This window comes from Bactrocera latifrons, unplaced genomic scaffold, assembly GCF_001853355.1.
Source record: "Bactrocera latifrons isolate USDA-ARS-PBARC rearing strain unplaced genomic scaffold, ASM185335v1 scaffold_153, whole genome shotgun sequence".
Lineage (NCBI taxonomy): Eukaryota > Metazoa > Arthropoda > Insecta > Diptera > Tephritidae > Bactrocera > Bactrocera latifrons.
In genome coordinates, this window is record NW_017534997.1 from 529,639 (window position 1) to 551,811 (window position 22,173).

At 35.5% G+C, this 22,173-nt stretch overlaps 2 protein-coding genes across 3 annotated transcripts; both read left to right on the plus strand.

Moving 5' to 3' along the window:
- The first annotated feature begins 8,723 nt into the window (after positions 1 to 8,723).
- LOC108966000 lies at positions 8,724 to 9,760 on the plus strand. 2 transcript variants are annotated; one of them, XM_018928694.1, is made up of 3 exons: positions 8,724 to 9,109; positions 9,187 to 9,352; positions 9,421 to 9,760. In XM_018928694.1, exons 1-3 carry the CDS (start codon positions 8,967 to 8,969, stop codon positions 9,688 to 9,690), a joined length of 579 nt encoding a protein of 192 aa, XP_018784239.1. In that variant the 5' UTR covers positions 8,724 to 8,966; the 3' UTR covers positions 9,691 to 9,760. The 2 variants fall into 2 exon arrangements, with proteins under 2 accessions (XP_018784239.1, XP_018784240.1); XM_018928695.1 differs by having other exon boundaries at positions 9,187 to 9,340.
- A 9,095-nt stretch (positions 9,761 to 18,855) lies between these two features.
- Positions 18,856 to 20,725, plus strand: LOC108965995. The gene is made up of 4 exons (XM_018928689.1): positions 18,856 to 19,296; positions 19,370 to 19,535; positions 19,626 to 20,151; positions 20,216 to 20,725. Exons 1-4 carry the CDS (start codon positions 18,908 to 18,910, stop codon positions 20,398 to 20,400), a joined length of 1,266 nt encoding a protein of 421 aa, XP_018784234.1. The 5' UTR covers positions 18,856 to 18,907; the 3' UTR covers positions 20,401 to 20,725.
- Positions 20,726 to 22,173: the final 1,448 nt, after the last annotated feature.

Consider the following 22,173-nt stretch of genomic DNA (forward strand, 5'->3'; position numbering starts at 1 on the left):
AACATTCGTTAACGCGCCGCTCGGTGCCGTTGCTTTTGGTTAAGCTGCCCGGTAAATTAGTATGCACCAATAGCCTGTCGAGTGGGCCAACGAACGTGTGGAATGGAAATTATCAAAATTAACGTAATAAGACGAAATGCCTGATTAATGATTTTCCAGTATTCGACGAAGTGTGTCAAACGAACGGGTACGAGTGAGAGAGCTGCATGACTAAAACATCACGGCAGTTGCTGCACAAGCTTGTTGTACATGTATCCTTGCTGGAAAAATGAAAGCGGCGATAGTTCGCCATTTAAAAATTATTATTACTGCCGAAGGTCCTGGCAGCCAGTGCTCCTTTTTTCGTGGAAAAGTAATTGTATTATTGTTTCACGTTTTTTTATAAATAAATAAATATTACTGTGGTTTGCAAAAGTATTATTTAGGTTAGAGTAGACAGACATTTGGGTAGATTACTTAAGTTTAGTAATTGGACTTATTTCTCGTTAGACGCTCAAATAATCCTACTTGGAGAGTTAGAGACATGTCGCATTTCGACGAAATGACTACAGTCTTCAACAAATTAATTAAGGTTGATGTCACTCGCAGCCAATGCGGCGAGTTCGCCTAAATCATAGCAACTGAGATGTTTCAAAATTAGTCTGGCGAAAGCTGGACAGTAAAGGAAAAAAGGCTATATGTTTCTATCCACATCTTCTCTACTGCAACTGTAACACGTTGAACTCCAAGATCTTTACCATCACCGCGTGAGTTCAAATACGGGATTGTCCAGTTCGGACACCTATCATTACTGCGAAGTGAACCTTGCTAAAAACTACACTCTGATCTAGAAGACTTTCTCAACTCTACAACTCGCAACTCACTGGCTGCTGGCCAACATTTGCTGAGCCAAGCGATGTCCATGGATCCAGCTCAGGAATGCAGGAAGAGAGGAGAACCTTGCTCGTTTCCATACTGAGTAAAGATTAATTTTCTTGCTAACTGATCGGCTTTACAATATTCGACCATTCCACTGCCACCAAACATAGACAAGCAGACATATTTAATATTTAAGCTACTTAAATGATGCTGCTGCAAATAAGGTTGTGCCCTCCTTCATTCGCTATGAGCTTACTATGAACAAGCTCAAGGTCCCTATAGCAGCTATGTTATCCGAGTAGATTTACACCTCTGAAAAAGAAGCCACAATTGGGAGAAGTCCATCTGTTGTTACCTGCCACTTCTGCTTGCAAGGCACTACATCGGACTGTCAGTCGGAAACAGATGTTCATTGAGAGCAGAAGACTCCACTTCCAAACTTCTCTTTGGACTTTGAACCATACGAGAAAAGGCTCACTGTTCCTCCTCTGCAGTGACTACGCGCCACTCATACTATATCGATATATATATTAGGTTGTCCAAAAAGTCTTGCGGTATTTTTATTGAATTTTCAATTGTTCATAAAATTTTTTTTTGATGACTCATGCCCAGCTCTTGGGCGATGCTACGACTGCTCCTATGCCGGTCTCTTTCGAATAATTCAGCGCAATTTCGACGACAGGCCTTCCGGAGCGTGGCGCAACTTCGACCACCTCTACACCAGAACGAAAACGTTGAAACCATCTTTGTGCGGTGGAAATGGAAACTGTATCGGCTCCATAAACTGCGCAAATTTTATTGGCGACTTGGGGTGCATTTTTGCCTTAATTGTAGTAGTACTGTAAAATATGCTGTATTTTCTCTTTATTTTGCTCCATGTTTGCGACGCTATAACTCATGAAGGACTTAGAAGGAACGACGAAATCAATCAAAGACGTGTTAGCGCGTTAAATGAGCTTTTCAAGAAGGTATAGCATGACCCGATGCGACGAATAAAACTAGAATTATGCGCTCTCAGCGCCAACTAGCGAAAATACCGCATACTTTTTCCTATATAGTATATATATATAAATACAATATTCTGAAGTTCTGCATATAAGTTACCGCCGAATATTGTGAAATTTTTCAAGTTAGGTTCGACATTATTTCGAAGTTAAAAGAACTTCCTGCTAAAGTTGATGTACTCCTTCCTTTGGTTTGAGAATATAAAAATGTTTAATAATTGCACTCACACGAAAACCAATGTGTTTGGAACTTAAGCCGTTTTCCGTCAGGGTATGTATTTTCGCAGAATTATAGAGTAATGAGTATAGGTGGCAAACTTTTTTTCACATCATTATTTTGGTATACATATGGACATATATGTATATATATGCACTTGGCACAAGGCAAATACAAATTAATGAGTTTCTCGCTAAGTACCTGAGGCATTGTGCGTTAGCTGCACGTAATCAGGTGCTTGAGAAAAACTCTTTAAACAATTTTTTTTTTATGGTTTTTTGCAAATTTTCAATATTTTTCCATTTGGAAAGAGTCAATTCAAGGTTCAAAGTAGTTTCAAACCAAAGCGTTCCTTGGTTAATGGTCACAGTATGCTTGCAGTGCTTTGTCACGATGAAGGTTAACTACTTACAAATATACAGGTATATAAGTTCTCTTTTTAATAATATTTTCATTAGTTGCAATCAAACGAAGGAGTGTGCGAACGGCGAAACGTGTCCCGAGTGCATATGAGCTGCAGTCAAGTATTTTGATGCAAAACATTGAAATTTTACACCTCATAACTTCCGCACTTGAATTATCCACTTCTTAATTGAGCTGTGTCTCATATTGACAACTTGAAATCAATGCTTCCATATACTGCTATATGGCAATATGTTGATTAAAAATGACTTACTTGAAGAAAAATGTTGGAATTCTATCTTGCGATAAATGCAATGTAAGCGATACATACTTACCTATACGCACGGTGCCCAGCTTCAAAGCGAAATTGGTTATTTATTGTGTATTTATATACATATGTAATATTGATACGCACATAACATGCCTCCTTGCTTTGTAAGTGATATTAGGCAATAAACTGTGTGTATGCCAAATTTGCATATAAATTATATTCTGGAGCTATCTTTGTAAACAAAGCATTGATTGTAATGCAGACTTATGTATAATTAGTCGAATTTTGCAAATATTGTTGCAACCGCAAGCCAGAACTGCACAATTACTGGCATACTTTGAATGATGTTTATTTCTACATAAAACATACATATGTAATCTAGGTACAGCTTAAAGTTGCATTTGCGGCGAATTACGTACAACTTCATACTAGAATATGGTTATACAATCGTGGCCACCCAAACCTTACCATTATACTTTCTTGAATTTTTTTTTCGAACTTTTTCGTTCGTTTGGGATTTTCTTCAATTTTGTATTTTTTTATGTTTTTAGTAAGCATAAGTAAACTAAATTATATTATCTAATTATAATTATAGTTTCCAACTTATTCCGTTTAATGTGTAAAACACAAATTACCTTTTCTGTGTTTATACAAAAGCGGCCGATTTTATTGTTTTTAAAGTGATACACCGAATAAACTACGTGTTTCAATTAAAAAAAAAATAAATAAATAAATAAAAAAAATATTATTTTCAATTATAGTGCAAATAGAACTAAATTTAAAAAATTTTAAATAATAAAAAGTTTATGTTTTTCATCGTAAGTCAGTCTCTTACATTTCGAGCTCTTATTGTAAAGCTCATCATCTTTCAACTGATTTATCTATAGCTGAACAGGTTTTGGTTCTAATTTTTAATGTTGTTGATGAATAAAATGTCATTAATTTATTTCTAAGAAAACATTTCTATACCGCAAAAAGTACCGCTATAAAGTGTAGTCAAGTATGAACAATACTTGAACATTTTTAGTGGTAATATTTGCGTGGCCACGAGTGTATGTACGCATGTGTTACACATATAGTACATATGTAGAGTAGCTAAAATCAGTCCTTTTATCAAAATATTTAATATTAATACCAAGCCTAGAGACAAATCCAACCAATAGCTGTGCGTGTGCAACAAATTGCTCGGATGGATTTTTCATCAACCCAAGCATCGTACTAATAGGCTATCAGCAGTCGAATCTGCATCCAATAATCCTCTATCACTTGTGATTCTGACACTTAGTGTGGCATTGTAACATCCAAATTTTTCATCGGCATTTCATAAATAGTCGCGTACGCATGTTTATATGTAAGAATATGCTAAATTGGCATCTGTAAGTGTAAAAAAGGGAAATAAAATAATGAAAATACTGACATAGTTGGCGGTCATAATAAGCAGGAAGGAGGTATAGGAAGTGCGAAAGCAGAATACAAAGAAAAATATGCGTTATGTACAGTGGGTTGAGGCACTTAGAGTTGCAAAGCTGTCACTCCTACAGCTCCGCTGTCTATTCGCGTTGTGTGGAGTCCACAACGCGACTAAGTTTCCGTTGCTGGCTGTTAAAGCAACTCCACTTCGACGGTTCATTCTTCCAAAATGTGTGTAACGCGCGGTAATCGACTTACTTCGTTAGAGGAAGTAACTGATCAAGAAGTTAAAGCAAGTTAGAAGTTATTATTAAAAATGCAGAATAAAAAGATGAAATAAAAACGAAATAAATAAAAATTGACAAACAAATGTTTTGTTGTAGTTTTTCACTTAGGAAACCATATTTTCTCGTTCTATGTATTCTGCATTTGTAAACTTTCGTCATGATACAATTTATAATTTCTTTTTCTTCTTGTACGGCGTTGTATAACTACTTAACGGTGCCCGGCTGCCGGTCGCTATTTCCTGTTCCGCCGCAGCGTAGACCAATTATGCGCGTTACAGCTGTCAGTGCAGCCTTCCGCATGGTGTTTCTTTATAAGTTTAATTGGACTCAAAACTAACAATAGTGACAATAGCAATAGTGCGCAATATCTAGCAAGGATTAATATATAGAATGTAGGTAGAAAGTGAAATATATATATATAGAAATAAAATAATAAACATAAGTAACATACAAGTATATAAATTATTATAAATCAATTATTATATAGTATATATCGTACGAACAACTCAAGCGCTATATTCACAAATGTTTGCAAGCATTCCACAGTGAAAACATGCGACGAATTAACTAAATAAAAATTTGATTTTTTTTTTCAAAACAACTTTTATTTCAGTGTCACATAATATATATCACTTTATTAGATAGCGATTACAGATTCGTGTATTTCGTAGAAACGTTATATTTCTTTTGCCATATTGTTCAGAAAAACTGCAAGTCATGTCAAATAAATACTGCTCAGTGGTCTAATTCATGTCTGTATTATATGACGTTTCTTTTGCTCACATTTTTCATTATTTGTTTATACCGTTTGTTTTAAGACCACGTAACGCTTTGTTTATCATGTACGCAGAGAAGTAAAGCTGGATAGCCACGATAATGTATATGTAATATTGCTGTAGACAATAATTCTTGACATGTGAAAATATCACGTTAAATGAAAGAGTTTTCCATACAAACACATGTTTTCCGAGTGTTCTGTGTTTTAGAAATTCGAACTGAAAAATTTCTTCGAATATTACACATTTTCCTTCAAAAATAATCCATGCCAAATTTCTTGTAGATAGCTCTTCAGATGACATAGTTTTTTCTTATAAGTTTTTTTCGTCATACGAACTTAGCTCTACCTTACTTGTCCTAAGTAAGCCGTGTAACTGTCAATATTTACATTTGTATGACGTAGCACAGCACTTAGTAAATGAATAATGATAATGCGCTAGATTTTATTTCCTTCTGCTATAGACTAAACTGTTCGTATATTTTTTTTGTAACAGATAAGTGCTGTTCAGTTGTACGCTTCTGACACAAGCATGTTATTCGTCACTTTTTATCACAACTGGTTTTATTTTCTTAAGTGTCTACAACAATTATGTTGTCGATGTCAAACATTGTTGTTTTGTATCGAAAGGCATAGTCCTTATCTCTATCCACTTAAATCTCGCATACATAGTTGCAGATACCCAAAGGGCGAACTTGTCTTAATACTTGCGGCAAATGATAGCAACAAAAGTGACGCCATAATTACTTAGATTAGTATAAATTAAGTAAGTATAAGTACACGGTGCACACGCTTCTCTTGGAACGCGCGTTGCTTCGCACAGTGGGTCGCTCGTGCCGAAATCGTAGCTAGAATCACGATCAGTACTAATAGACGGGTAACTGTAATTATTTTGTAGAGAAAGTGCCTATTGAACGTAGAACTTCAAGTAATTTTTATAGCATGCAATGATATAATAATATATTTCGTAAGATTTGACTTCGATTAGGCATTTCTCTTCTCTCTAGCTTTTGCTAAAGTTGAATCTGTGCAAGAGAGTACGCGGATACCTCAATAAGGATTACATGAATATTTTCGAACAAACATCATACCATTTTCAATAACCTGTCTTTTATATAAAATAAAATATTTTATTAAACTTTTAATTATTTGGAATTCCTATTTCACAAAGATTTGATTCAATTTTCAAAAAACAAACAAAAAAAAATTTTTAATACTCGGTCATTACGACAAAATTGACAGCAAAACTTTTTACAGGATCATCTGAAGTAAAAAGGAAAAAAAACGTGTTTTAATAAAGACTATAAACTAGATATTGGGGGAAGCGAAATTTTAGTTTTTTGTCGACATTTTTACAAAAAAAAAAAATTATTTGGATCAACCTGAGCATTTAGGCCAATATTCTAGAGAGGCGATAGAATTTATCAGTCAAGCGTGGACTTTTCCTCTAGCATACACATATATAACTCATACACATTTTCGCCAAATTTTTAGCACTCCCATTTTCATTTAGATAGCACACAAATTGACCGATATATGAGATTAAAGTCACCTGATCGTTGTACTAGGTATTTAGGGAATAAAGGAAGTATTGAGCCGATACAAATCATTTTTGACGCACAGACATAGTATTATGAAGAAATTATTATTCCTGAATTTCAATTATATAACTCACACATTGACCGATATTTGTGGTAAAAGGTCAACCGTAGGTACTGGAGTCCAAATATACGGTACTTAGAGGCTTGAACAGTTTTTCTTGAAATAGGATAATCGCATAGTCCACAGATGTTGCGAGATATGTGATTTCACCTGAAAGTGGGCGATGCATTAAGACTACTTATACCATCTCGATTTGTCGTATATATAGTATTTATAGATTTATTGCAATTTTAGCAGATTTCTTTAAAGTAATGTTCAATGTAGTAAAGCAAATCGAAGGAATAAGCAAAATTAAATTTTTTCGACAAAATGACGGTTTCTCATAAAATTCTTGACCAAATTTCGGCCCTAAATGGTTTATAAAAAATATTTATCATCGAGAAAAAAACCTTGATTAATTAACTAAAAATTAAACTGAGACTAATTGGCTTAGAGCAATGTTTTCGAGTATTGTTGGTAACCAACATAGAAAACTCCATTTTGCGAAAAAACGCAGTAAAAGTTTGGAATGCATTTCCAAACAACGAAAATCGATTTTTTTGGTCATTCTAACTGTATATAAGCTCTTAACACTTAAATTCAATTATAATGGTTTATAAACAACAAAGCTCAGGGAAGCTTCTCCACCAGGCAAGAATCACAGTTCAATTTCGCATGCGTCAAAGGACGTATCATCGCAGATTTGCACCACAAAATCCTCCTTTGCTTGAGCATCTGGCATATTTTGTGCGCAACGCTACTTTCCAATGATTACCAAAATCAATAAAGTTCATATTAGAATAGCATGCGCGATCAAAGTTGATGGAAATAACTTGGATTATTTCGTCCTAAGCGAGACTTGCCGTTGTGGTTTAGTTTTAGGTTGACTCAATTGACATTGAACATACAGAGTTCCTCCATCGGTTTTTATGTGCGCGTCAAACAAGTCTTCCATCACTTTTTGATAAAATTTTTTTTTATTTATTTCATAAAATACTCTCGGATTTTTATTTTCAATTAACCGAACCAACTTGCAAAGTTACACTGTGCAATGGCGCATCTCTTGTATTTGTCATGTGATGACTTCGCATTATTTATATATACTTGTAGGTAGACATGGCGGCACGTCATTGAAGGCATCGCATGTGTGAATAATACTAAATAAAGAAGTAATATAAACAAATATTAAATTTTACGTGCTCGAAAATGACGTTGTTACCTCTTTTATGAGCTTTGCCTTTTCACTTTAGAGCAAATTTGTGCATCTCATAAAATACAATTATATTTATTTACATTGCTCTCTATGTATTTGCATTAGAATGAAGAACTATTTTACACTGAAAATATTTTATTGTAACAATTATTTGGAAACATTTTGTACTAAGTTGTTGATGTAAACGCTGGGTAACTTATCTTTGAGTTAGTCTGGAGCAGGGGTAAAAGTGTTGATACCTTAAAATTGTAAGCACTAAAGATAATACAATTATTTAAGGTAATACGGTCATAAGCTATATTGAACCATTCTTAAAAGACTGCAGAGCCGCGAAAACCACAGCCGTTTCCCATTGCTGTGGTATAGCCTACAAACCTTTATCAGATTGCAACTGCTTTAGCATTAATTACACACTATTTTATACGTTTAGAAGGTTGGCATTTTCTAAGATCACTTTGTTTTCTTGTCAGTGTTTCACTTAATTTATATGCACCTAATAAGAAACAGTTGATAAGAGGCAACATTCTAAAGTAGCAATATTACGAACCCGTCGCTTTCAAATAAATGTACTATAAGCTATGAGTTGAGATCTTTTTTAGTGTGCGGGCATTTCCAAAATCTGTAATAGGTTGTAACTAAAGCAAGAGAATGAAGCCAAATAATAGCATTGAGTACGACGCTGATGAATTGAAGGCAACCAAAGTGTTGCGCATTGCATATGAATAAATTGGAATTATTTACTGCCACATTCAAAGGCGATCACTATTCGAGTGTTTTTAAATTTTTTTGATAAAAATTTTTACTTCATAAAATACTCTCGGATTTCGTGCGATTGTCGAGTACGAGTGCGATGGGCATTTTAAGACAAAACGGTTGATTGTTAAAACAATGCCGTTTGAGAATGGACAAAAGAAGAATGTGTTTGAGGAGTCAATAATATTTGAGACTGAAATCGACATGTACACGCAGGTGTTACCACGTTTCGAGCAGATATTACGGGACGTCGGCGATGATACAATACTCAAGGCACCGTAAGTCGCATATTCAATGCAATACTCTTAACTTAACTTAACTTAATTTATTGTAATACTTTTTTTCATCACCACAGTATACTGTTCCATGAGCTAAGCCCCAGAAAGATTATAATATTCGAAGATATAGTACCGTTGGGCTATGAGCTGCTGCGCGGCCGTTATACAAATGTTGAGGAGATTAAGCAGTCCTACATCAAGTTAGCCAAATGGCATACGTTAAGTTACAAAGTAAATTTAGAAGTGAGTTTACAAAAATTAACTTTGCAATTAATGCATTCAAACTCTTTCTCTCTTTAATTTGCATTAAGGAACCAGGATGCTTTGACGAATATCACATATCCATATTCGCTATGCCAAATCTTGATAGAAACTTGCTAATGTGGCAAGGCACTGATGCTTTCATTCAGCAGTTGGAGACAATGCCTAAAATGCAAAAATATTTGCCATTTATTCAGTCGATACAAGGAAAATTATTTGAAGACACCAAGCGCACGGCCAAGGAATACTTCGATGCGCCGAAGGAAGATGCCATTTATGTGTTGTATTGCGGTGATTTTCACGACAAATGTTATATATGATGTTCAAGCGCAACCCGAACTCGAGTAAACTATTGGATGTCATGTTATTAGACTGCCAGCTGTCTTATGTCGGTCCACTAGTCAACGATCTAATCTGCTCGTACTTCATGATGCTGGACTCAGAACCCATGGCGACTTTAATGGCTGTATTTCTATTACACACATTTCAAGGAAACACTGCGGAAAATTTGATTTGAAGGACGAATTCCGAGCTTGCTGCAATTGCATGGACAACGCTGGCAACATAGATAAATGGATTAGTATATATTTATATAGTATATATACTCATTGTGCTTGGGAATTTTTGTTGCTTAGTGACAGGTCAATATATTTATATTTATATTTACCTGCATAGATAACCATTCGTCGTGGTGAGGCTGACCTAAACGGCGCATTTACATCCAATGCTGTCAACAAGCAACTATATGCGGATGGAGAATTCCTCGAAGAGTTCGAAAAGCTTATGCGAAAATATCTGCATTTGGGTTATTTCGAAGAGCATTAGACTTTGAATGATGCATTAGACTTAAGGAAAAAAGTTAGCAAATGCAATTGAAAAGTATTACTTAACCATAATGCCAATGAAAATTTATTTAAAATAGTAAAAACAACAAACTGAAAGAGATCTTCCTAGGTTAGATTTAAATTTTTTTTTTTTTTTAATTTTTCTGTTACAGGTCATTTGCAATCGTGTCATACTTGGCGCCATTTGTTCCACTCCCACTTCAACAGCTTGAAATAATTTCAGTTTTCGATTTGTTTGTTATTGTTGAAATATTAGTATTAATAAAAAAATTGCTGGTAAAAATATTTTTTGCAGCCAAGAAAATTGACAAAATAAGTTCACTTGACACGATTAAAATGTCACACATATTGACCAACAAAACCGGTACAAAATCAGCTGTAAAGTCGAACATCACTACATACCCCGATTGGAACTAGAAGACGATACGGCGATATATCAGTAATAGCGTATTGTAGTCTATGGGTTTTACGTTAAGTTTCAGGCGGCGTAACTCTTAGAATACAACACTTAACTTGGCTATAGCTTCAGAAATAATTTGAACTTTGAAAAAGCTTTTAAGGGAGTTATTTTTAAATATCTAAGCTATCGAAATGTTGTATAAAAAAGAAATCGGATTTTGAAATTCCTAAACTATAATACACCCTTAATGAAGTTTACTCGAGGTAGTTAAGACTAATATATTTTCTGTCAACAAGCGGTTGTAGCGGTGTGAAGAGCAAGTAGTTATTGCAAACATTGCATAAAATAATAGGTTAGGCTAACCGACTGACATGCCTTATATGAACATACTGGTCCTTAGTAATAAAATATTGAAGTTCTTGATTTGAAGTGTAGAACTCGTCAACGTTTTTTGCGTACTTTAAGAACGACTTGATGTCTACGTTTGACACTTTATTCAGTTCTTTCAACTCCGTAGCTACCAGATATTTGAGTCGAATTCTAGAAAGTGCTGAACACAGACATAGGATGTCATCCAGCGTCTCTCTCATATTAAATTCTCTATAGTTATCATTTATGCTCATCCGGCTCGCATGTGATGCCAAAAGATTGCGTCCTGTCAAAATGCCGACAGTCCTCTGCCAGTCCTTTCGAGATCGTGGGAGTAAGAAGCAAGCGCTTTTTCCTAAGAGCCTTTTGCACATTATCGCGCTGATCCAACTCGCTCTGATCCATCTCTCAGCGCTTTCGTCAATTTCGTTGCATCTCATTCTTAGTGACATCTCTATTTCCTGCACTTACTCGGTAGCTGATTGGCATTTTATCTAATCAGCTGCTTCGTTTCCCGAAACTCCTTTGTGATCTGGAACCATGTACATATTTATGCGGCCGCTTTCCGGCATCCGCTACATCTACTGCTGCCCTGCTTCTAATGATATTCTCTTAGGACAGCGGCTACGCTGGCTAGGTCATGTTGTCCGAATGGACAAAAACACTCCAGCTCTGAAAGTATTCGACGCAGTACCCGCCGGGGGAAGCAGAGGAAGAGGAAGACCTCCACTCCGTTGGAAAGACCAAGTGGAGAAGGACCTGGCTACGCTTGGAATATCCAATTGGCGCCACGTAGCGAAAAGAAGAAACGACTGGCGCGCTGTTGTTAACTCGGCTATAATCGCGTAAGCGGTGTCTACGCCAATTAAGCAGAAGAAGAATGCGAAGCGAGTAATTAAATAATAAATTACTTTGAAAAAAAATAAAAAATCGTGAAATTCGATACAGAGAAAGACGTGCATATGTGTACTTTTGTATGTATATTTGCCTCTATGTTTAATAAGTGATTTTATACATATACAACACCATATGTAAGTGGGCGTCAATAACCTGTGTATGTTTGTGGTAAATTTGCATATAAATTATATTCTTGAGATGTCTTTGTAAACAAAGCATTGATTGCAAAGTACGCATATAATTAGACGAATTTTGCAAATATTGTTGCAACCACAAAGCAGGCATACGCTGATGGTTGCTTATTTACACATAACACATATATGCTATAGGTACACCTAAAGGCTGGATTTACCTAAAGCTATATACAAGCACATACGTACATATATGCAATTATATAGTATGTGTGTAGCATGGTTTGAGTGTATCGCATGTGCGCTCAATTAGGTAAAAGTTATCCTTGTCGCTACGAAATGAGTTATTGTGTGGCATTTAAGGAAAACAGAAACAGAACAGAAACAGAAAAGTTAGTGAGTGGTGAGATAAATGGGCTCACAAGGAGAAACGCTAAGATGATAACACAAGGAATAATCAATATTTTTTATTACCTTAAAATAGAAAATTTAATCATCACCTAGTATTGCCTTAAAATTGTTTTAATAACGGTGTGTCCTTCTACTAATCAAATTGAACATACATATTTAATATACATAAAGTAACTACTTTTTTATTACTCGTGATTCGAACATTTAGCGTTACATAGTAAAATTCAAATTTTTAGCCAACGCATATGATTAACATACTCAAATTGACAATATTACTATATACCATAATAACGGTAGTTAGCTGAGTTAAAATAAGCTCGATTATCTACGTCTGATCCTATGTTGAATATGTGGTGTGCTCACACAATAAATCATAAGCGTGCTATTGCTATTATAGCATAGATTATTTCTAGCGACTCTAAGTTATATTTTTTACCTGCCACTTCACTGCTTATATTTTAGTATTATTTTCTTTCTTTTGTGTTTGGCTATTTTCGAATTTTAATTGGTTAAGTTGATTTTTCGCCAGATTTTGAAGTTAATTGCAAGTCAGCACAAAAAAAAAAAAACAAAAACACTGTTCAACCACCTGATATATACACACCACCTTTTTTTTTAGATTCCTCCCTATTTATCTTAATTAGCATTAATATTATAATCCCTTCTATAAAGTGTCCGTATAAAATAAGCGATGGCAAACAAGTTTTTGCATGTCATCTTGTCAGATTTCATCACTTTGTATTCCATTTGAACGAAGCCAAAATTAGTACTTATCTACATCTGTTGGTGCATATATCTACCGGGGTTTCCAAGAGGGATGATATGATTTCTAAGTGTCGTTTCAGCCATTTTTTTCTTTGTCATGATCAGTAAATTTTCTTTCATTGTATTCAATACTTTTAGCATGGAAAGGTATACACTTTTAAAAATTATTCAACTTCATTATTAAAAAAAATTCAATTTCCAATTGCAAATCTCTACACCATTTTGTGGTCGTGCGCCTACATATTCTTAACATAATACTCAAGTGCTTATAGGACAAAGAGCCGCACAAAGTAATGAAAATATCCTTCTCGTTCAGGTAAGTGTCGATTCCATCACATTCCCAAGAAGTGAGAGTGTCTCCAGTGGCGGATCCACGAGGGAGGGAAACTGCGAAGAGTTCTCCCCCCAAAAGTTCAAAACCCCTGACTCTCTGAAATCAGAGCCTGTCAGAGTTTGAGAAATAATTTGGGCTTGTATCTGTATAAAATTTTTCTCACTCGAAAACTGAAACCACTGCACCATCATTTGCCTTGGAACAACTTGAAAACGATAACGAGTTTTTAAGAAAATCATTTTCTCTGATGAAGTTCATTTTCATCCGAATGTTGCGGTAAATAAACGAAGCTGTCGATTCTGGTGTGAAGAAAATCCACAAATGATTAATGAACAGCCACTAACTTCACCTAAATGTCCGCACTTTTTTCGAAATAAAGCGGCTGACACTGTTTCTGTCAATGGAGAACAGTATGGATCATTGCTAACCAAGAAAGGAGTTGATCTTAACAACGTCTGGTTTCACCAAGAAGAGACTACGTATACACAGCAAGTGTAACAATTGAATTAACACGAGAAGTATTTGATTATTCGATTATTTCAAGAGTTTATGACAGCGAATGGGCGCTTAGAAGTTATGACCATTACACTACTTTTTGTGGGGTTATTTGAAGTCATTGCTCTTTAGCAATAAACCAGACTCTCTTCAAGCTTTAGAAGTCAATATTGTATGTGCCATTCATGACATAGGAATTGATTTATTAGAAAATTAGATTTATCGAATTTGTGCCTGCATAAGAAGTCGTGGCGGCCATTTATACGATGCTTTCATATACTTATTGTGGCAAACTATAGTATTTACAAATAAAGATATCTGTCAGTTCAGAATCAAAAGCTTGTGTTGGAAACATTTTTATTTGGCAATATATGGGCCAAGGTATCAGTTAGATCTCCGTTGAAATTGTTGTGAACAAACCCCTGTAGCATATACCTAGCTGCCATGCTGACAAAATCATATTATTTAAGGAATATTTTGCATATGTCAAAATTAGATTTTTATAATATATAATTATTATAGAATTGCAAAAAGTGACTGATTGACATTGCGTTTTATTATTTCATTATTTAATAACATATATTAAAAAAATATAATTTGTTACTCAGTTGCGTGCTAAAAATCGTAATATATGTACTGTCAGTACCCCACTTATCATCACATATCACAATAATTATTTACTTTGCATAAGTTAACTGTATTTAATTAAATGCTATAGATAATTTAAGATAAAAAATACAAAGTTGTTTTGTAGCGCAAAATACACAGACTGTAATTGCAACCACTTAAGTTGCCTATACAAATTTACATACATATTCGCCTTAATGCGAACTTGAATTATTTCTCGCAACAAATAGTAAAAACAAATAAAATGTATGTAATTAACTGTTTATACACCAACTGTCGTCTATTTACATATCGTCAAGTAAAATAAAAAACAAAGTAACATCACTTTTCATAAGTTTGCAAAATATAGCAGAAATGTTATAAAATTAATTGTTTCAATTTCGCTTATAAAGTGGTTACAAATCAGCTATAAATTGGTTATAAATTGGTTATATGTTAGTAGAAATATTTTTAAATTAAATATTTTAATTTTTTATATGTAATATATTGACAAAAACTTGATTTTGATTTTTTGCTTATGCATTGTTTTGCAATTTTTGTGACGATATGTACTTACATTTCGGCATGCTCCAACTATGCGCTGTGCGTAACATATTTTTGTGAGTGCGCCAGTTGCATAGCACAGTTGCTTAATTGAAATAAGACTTGACAATCAATTAAATGCACTTGCACATCGTTTCAGAGTATTTTTTCGCATATTGTAAAAGTTGTTTTCGGTTCGCCAAGGATTGACAAATAGCAATTCGAGCAAATTGTAGCAGTTGTTCAAACAAGGCGTCGTCTATTTCTTTCTTTGGTGGATAAATATATATATTTTAATACTGGTTTGGAGTCGAGCGATATATTGCAAACATAATATTATATATTTTTTGAGGTTATTTAAATCTATGAGAGAAGACATTTGTTTTTTAGGCTTTGAAATTTTGCAAATTATCAATTGGGCCCTTCACAATGTCTAAACTGGCCAAAAATGTGTAAACAAAATGATAGCAGTAAAGCAGAGAAAGATTGAAATTTCGGTTCAATGACAATGATACAAGAGAGTGTGTTTGCTGATCACTCTGTTGTATTCAACTCGCTAATATGTGAATATTTGCACAACTTTGCAGCGCGCAAAGCCAAAAAACAGGGAAATGGCGAATCGAAAACAACAATTTTGACAAAATGTTAAAATGAGTTGAGGGTTACTATGCACTTGCGAATTTCAAATTATCTATTCCTTTGCATTAATAACATATGTACCAAAATTTTAAAAATATTTTATAATAATGCAGAATATTACAAAATATTCGTACTGTAAACGCACCCAAAGCTTGGAACGCATTCCCTCCAAACGCCGATTTCAGAAGCGGTGAGCATGATTTTTTCGAAATGCCTAAGCCTATCGACTTGAATTTTCTTACGGCGTTTTTTGATAAAATTTCCAGATAATGATCGGATGAGGGTTTGTTATTATTTAAATTTTTAAACTAATCTGAAGTAAAAATCTTGCACAAAAAACACTTTTATTTTGAAAAGCCACCATTTCGTTCAAAGTCAAAATCTTGACTTTTGTTTTTTTGTCTTCATATTACTTGTTTTCGTATTTAAGATAGTTTTAAGTAAAAAACTCCTGCTCATTCCCAGACAACTGTTTTTGGAGATCCACTTAGTTATCGGCTAAGGCAAAACGGCAATACAATATTTTTTAATATTAAAGAAGTCATGCCGTGGGACGGTTTCAGTAAATCGATTTTTTTTGTTTCTTTTCTTGTATAAATCCAATGTAAAGCAATCATGGCATGTGTTGGTAAAGTAATTTAACTAAATGTGATGGATTTTCGTAGTTACAGCAGTGAGAAGGTAAGGTAAACACGTGGTCTAGACATTTAAGTTTTCAAACATGTCCTTCTCAAAGTACCATATATTCTTTTGAATAGGCGTCCCAGATTTTCTTTTCCACGATTACACCGATTGCTCTCAAAATTTAAGTTTACAGGTTTCCAAAATCAATTCTTCTACAAAATCTCTAAAATAATTTCCTAAATTTCAAGCTGATCCAAGTCCTAAGTTAAGTTTTTTTCAATTTAGTTTATTCTGTAAGGACTCCTGCCAACGCCGGCGTAATTTTTTTTTATTCAAAAATTTCAGAATTTCTTTGCTAATATGTAGTATATGTTTGTAACAATAAAAAATTTTAATAAAATATTTCGTTTTTTATATGACAAAAAAAATTTTTGAAAAAATGCAGTTTTATACCCGAGAAGCCTACCTTTGTAACCTCATAATTTTAAAATAATTGGCTCATGTGGCTATCTAAGATTGGAATATTAATATTTCTGAGAAATATAATATATAAACCGTCTTTTTTTATAAAAAATTTAATCGCAAAAATGAAATTGTGAGTTTTAATGCTTCAAAATATTTAAAAAAATTGCTGGAATCATGAAGATCCTTCATCAATCTTTTTTCTTCATGGTAGTCAATGGAGTGATAATAATGTTTAGAAGCTCTGTACTTTTCCATTTCACTATAGAAAAATCTACAAAAACCTTTAAAAAATGACCATACTACGAGATCACTCTTAAGTACAGGAAATTTAAAAAATGCGCATCTTTTTATTGATTAAAATGTATCTTCATAAAAAATCATTAAAAGATGCGTTTTTTCTAACTCTCAAGTAGATATAAACTCTTACACCGACGAAAGTTATTGTGATAATTTGGGTTATTTTAAGTAAAAGTTGATGTGGAGATTTACTTAATCAAAGCCCTACCGCTTGGCAGCTTTCGATTACACTAAAATCGAGATGAAATATAAAATCGTGCTGAAATATAAAGACATTTTCATTAGAATTCTTAACACCTAACACAGCATAAATTGACTTATGCTACTTTAGTATAAAGCGCTCATTAATACTTGTTATGATTTTTGAAATAAAATTCCGATTCACAGATAGACTCAGGCCTATTAATAAGGTGTATTTTGTTCGCAAAAAACCGCTATGCGTTACCGCACCTCTATTAGCTGTCATGAGTTGACTTTTCTGCATTTAAATATAGTATTTAGACACGCTGACACTGATAAATCGTGTGCGTTTGTTTAGAAATAGCGTGTGAGGAAAATGCTAAATAAATAACTGCTCTAAGTAAGTATTAAATTGTATATATGTAAGTACTATAACAGTATATTTATGTTCATTGAAATGTGTTTCACTAATTCGCTTGGGTGTTGCGTATCTCATATCATTCATATCAATGTAGATACAATATTATAACGAAGAGTGTATGCATCAACATTAGAATTAAGAATATGGTACACTGTAAGTAAACCGAAGTAAATATAATTAAGAACAGGGTTTCAGTAGTAGGGTCTGCACAGGTACACCAATTTCATCTTCTTCTTGGAGGATGGAGTCATGTGTAGAAGTTCACGCAAGTGAGGAAAGTTTTCTGATCGCCATTAACTTGGGAGTGGCCAGAAACGATTATTTTACATATGACTCAAGCAGCTCACGACTTCCGGTCCTTGACCAAGTATCCTCTGGGTAGCCTAAGAACATCCGTTTGAAGGCGAGCTAAAGTGAGAAGGCGAAACATTCCCTGCATAGGGTTATGCGCTGGGTTTGAGACCCGCCACGTAAAAAAACACCGCCAATGAAAACGCAACAACAGCCTCGGATGAGAGACCCCACTTCAGTTTCATCAGTATTATGTAATTTGAAAGAATAGTTTTCTTCTCCGTAGAATAAGTGACCAGGTTTGCGAACTGCGGTCTAATTAAGCGCTGTTCTTACTAATTTTTAACCGAAAGTAAATTTGACATGTTGAAAAATTCCGTTTTTTAAAATATTCTACTTATCTATATATTCTCTAATCGGGATTCGGACATCTCCAGCGTACTATGGCATCGTGTTGATGGTGGCATGGAAAATATTATTACGTGAGCCGTGCTTTCACATTCGGTTCGACTTTGAGCGTCTACTCTGTGAGGACCCAGAATCCCGACATATTTAAGAAATTATGTTTTCACTTTGTTTTCGTTTTCAGTGTTTCACTTAAACTTATAGCTGATCATATTCGAAACACATACAAGCACACCGTTAACAATAGGCGACAGACTCAAGTGGCAATAATGCTGCTGAAATTGTTTATTTTTGAAATATCTTCTCAGCAGTCGAATTTATATAAATGTGAGTTATTAGCCGAGACTTTTCTCAGTAGTCGGTCTTTACTGCAAGCTGTAGGAAGTAAAAAAATAAAAATATAAAAAAAAAACAAAAAAATGGCGCCAAATAATAGCCAAAGCTATAACGCTGATGAATTGGAAGCACCTGCGTGGCTGAACGATGAGTTCTTCATCAAAGTGTTGCGCAATTTCGAAACTGATGCTAAGGAGTTGCAGCTATTAAAAACGGTACTGTCGCCCGCCACTTTGAAAGGAGATCATTATGCGAGTGTTATGTTTCGTGCCGTTGTCGAGTACGAGTGCGATGGCGGGCAGAAGACAAAAAAGATGATTATGAAAACAATGCCTTCGGTGGATGGACACAAGAAGGATATGTTTGGAGATTCAACAATATTTGAAATTGAAATCGACATGTACACGCGGGTGATACCACGTTTCGAGCAGATATTACGAGACATCGGCGATGATACAGTACTCAAGGCACCGTAAGTCGTATATACACTGCAAAACTTTTTGTTAACTAATTGTCTTTTTTTTTATGTCGATAAATCTCCACAGCATACTTTTCCATGAGCTAAGCCCCAGAAAGATTATAATCTTTGAAGATATTGTACCATTGGGTTATGAAGTGCTGCGCGGCCGTTATGCAAATAGTGATGAGATCAAGCAGGCCTACCACAAACTAGCCAAGTGGCATGCCATAAGCTACAAAATAAATTTAGAGGTGAGTTTATTTACATATATAAATACATATAGCTGTGTATTTACACAGCATGATAAGAAAGTAAAATAATTGTATCATAATTTTTTTAAGGAACCTAAGTACTTTGAGAACTATCGCCAAGGCCTACTCTCCATGCCGAAAATTGAGGAAAATGAATTTATGTCGCAAGGCGCTGATCTTTTAATTCGACAACTACAGACAATGCCAACAATGCAAAATTATATACCACTTGTTGAATCTGTTCGCGAAAAGATCTTCAAGGGCGCCATCGCCTCCTTCAGGGAATACTTCGATGCGCCAAAGGATGATGGTCTTTATGTGTTGTGCCACGGTGATTTCCACAGCAAAAATATGATGTTCAAGCATGATCCGAGTTCGGGAAAATTATTGGATGTAATGTTATTGGATTATCAGTTGTCCTATGTCGGTCCAATGATCAACGATTTAATTTACTCGTTCTATATGCTGTTGAATTCAGAGCAACGTGAAAATTTCCCGCAGTGGCTGTATTTCTATTACACAGAATTCAAGGAAACACTGCAGAAAATCGGCTTTGAGGGGCGCATTCCGAACTTGGTGCAGTTGATTGAGCAGCGAACGCAGCAAAAATATTTCGGTAATTTAATATGCCATATAGTCTAATATACCGTATACTATGAACCACTTTCATACATTCGCAGAGCTCTTCCTCCTAACTACATTCCTACCTGCCTGGATAGCCTTTCATAAGGGTGATACTGGCCCAGATGAACTAATGTCGTGCCCTGATACCCGCAAGGGTATATATGCTGGCCAAGAGTTCCTCGAAGAATTGGAAAAGCGGCTAACAAAATACTTGCATTTAGGTTATTTTGAAGGCAATTAGAGCACAAAATATTATTCATATATGCTCTTGTTGTAAAATTTAATGGGAAATGTAGAAAACTTCAACAGGACAGTATTACCTAGTTATAATTATAACGGAAATTTAACTCATATGTGATAATATGTCAAAGTCGATAGCATAACCAGGAAGAGGCAATACATGGCAAATGGGTGGCACTAGTTTATGATACCGAACTACTGATAAAGAGATAAGCAAACGTTAAATTAATATCAGTATACCTTTACCGGTTTAGTAGGTTGTTTATAATGGATAAAATTTGTGATAATTTTCAAGATTTAAATAAATAAATTTCTTTATTATAAAATTATTTATTTACATTTCCAATCATTGTGTCGTTGGAGACCAATGATCCCGCGGCGCAAGTGTTTGTCGGAGCTTCTTGCAGTATATTTACCAGTTTATGTTTCTAGAATTCTAAAAGACTTTCTAGGCGGACATTCTCCGACTAGACTGAACCTGATATACTTATGATCGGACAAGGAGCGATCGTCACAGACCCTCCAGTTTGAGATCAATGGAGTAATTCTTGAGATAAGTGTGAGGTGAAGAACTTCTTCCCTGCCTATTACTAATGAACAGGTTTTCGCCAACAATGAAATCAAAAAGGAACTCACCACGGTTATTGGTGTCCGATCTGCCCCAGAGTGAATGCCGCGAGTTTGCGCCGGAACAATGATGACACAGTTTCTTCTTCATGATGCTTCAGTTAACAATGAAAGAGGCGTGTCGACTTCAGCGTCTGTATGTCGTGTATGCAGAGATTAACCAGAAAGCCCCACTGTCACACCTCAGCTTTGTCGTCACCATATCCGTGTTGCTGAGGCCCTCAAAAGAACGCTTTCACATGTTAGAGGTTAGTCTGGAAGAATCCTTCCTTTCCTCTCCTCCAGAAGCGCTGGTTCAGCGTCCACGTCGTGCTCTACCCGCATCTTCTCAAACAGCTTTAAAAACTGAGGACGGAGTCGTCATTGGAGGAACCACCTACAGAGTTCGCTATGCCTTAGGTCGTTTGATCATTTTCACCTGTCATATCTGGCGCTTTCGAAGGATAGACTATCCTTTCGAACCCATAGCTTATGGCTCTCTTGGTTTGGCTGAGAGGACCGACGGACACCGCATTTAGCAGAATCATTGCTTGCCGATATCGTTCTTGGTTCTCTTCAGCCTTATTACTCTCCAGTCATGCATTCGCAGTGACGGATTGCAGTATCTGAGGATTTCCTAAATTTCACTCTCTGAGGATGGTTCAGCAGGAAATCAGACCCGAGCCCTAGGGTGAAGTGGAAGATATGCTTTGTCAACAGCCTGCAGCTCTGGCCGCTGGCTCTCTTACATACCTCCCTCACCCGAGCGGTAGAACGGCCGAAGTGCCATGCGGCGCTTTCACACCTTGGAGTGGCACAGAGCTTCTTCTGAATACCTTACGGAAGACTGAGCCGCCGCTACTGTCTTCCACTCCTCGCGGGAGACGGCACTATCCTCCCTGATGCGGTCGAACAGGCCTAGCTCTATTGAGATAGCGTTTTTAGCGATTTTGCTAAAGGTTCGCAGTCTTTTCACAAGGGAAGCTGCTCCCTCAAGCGACCTCTGTCGCTTGACTGCCGGTTGCGTCCGTTCTTGACCTAAAGTCTTCGCTCTCGCTCAGCAATGTCTTCGCTCACCTCAGAAGAGGTGATGATTCGGAGCGCAATATGCCCGAGTTCTTCATCTACGGGTGACGTGTAATTTTGCTGTAGACCAAAGGCTTCAAGT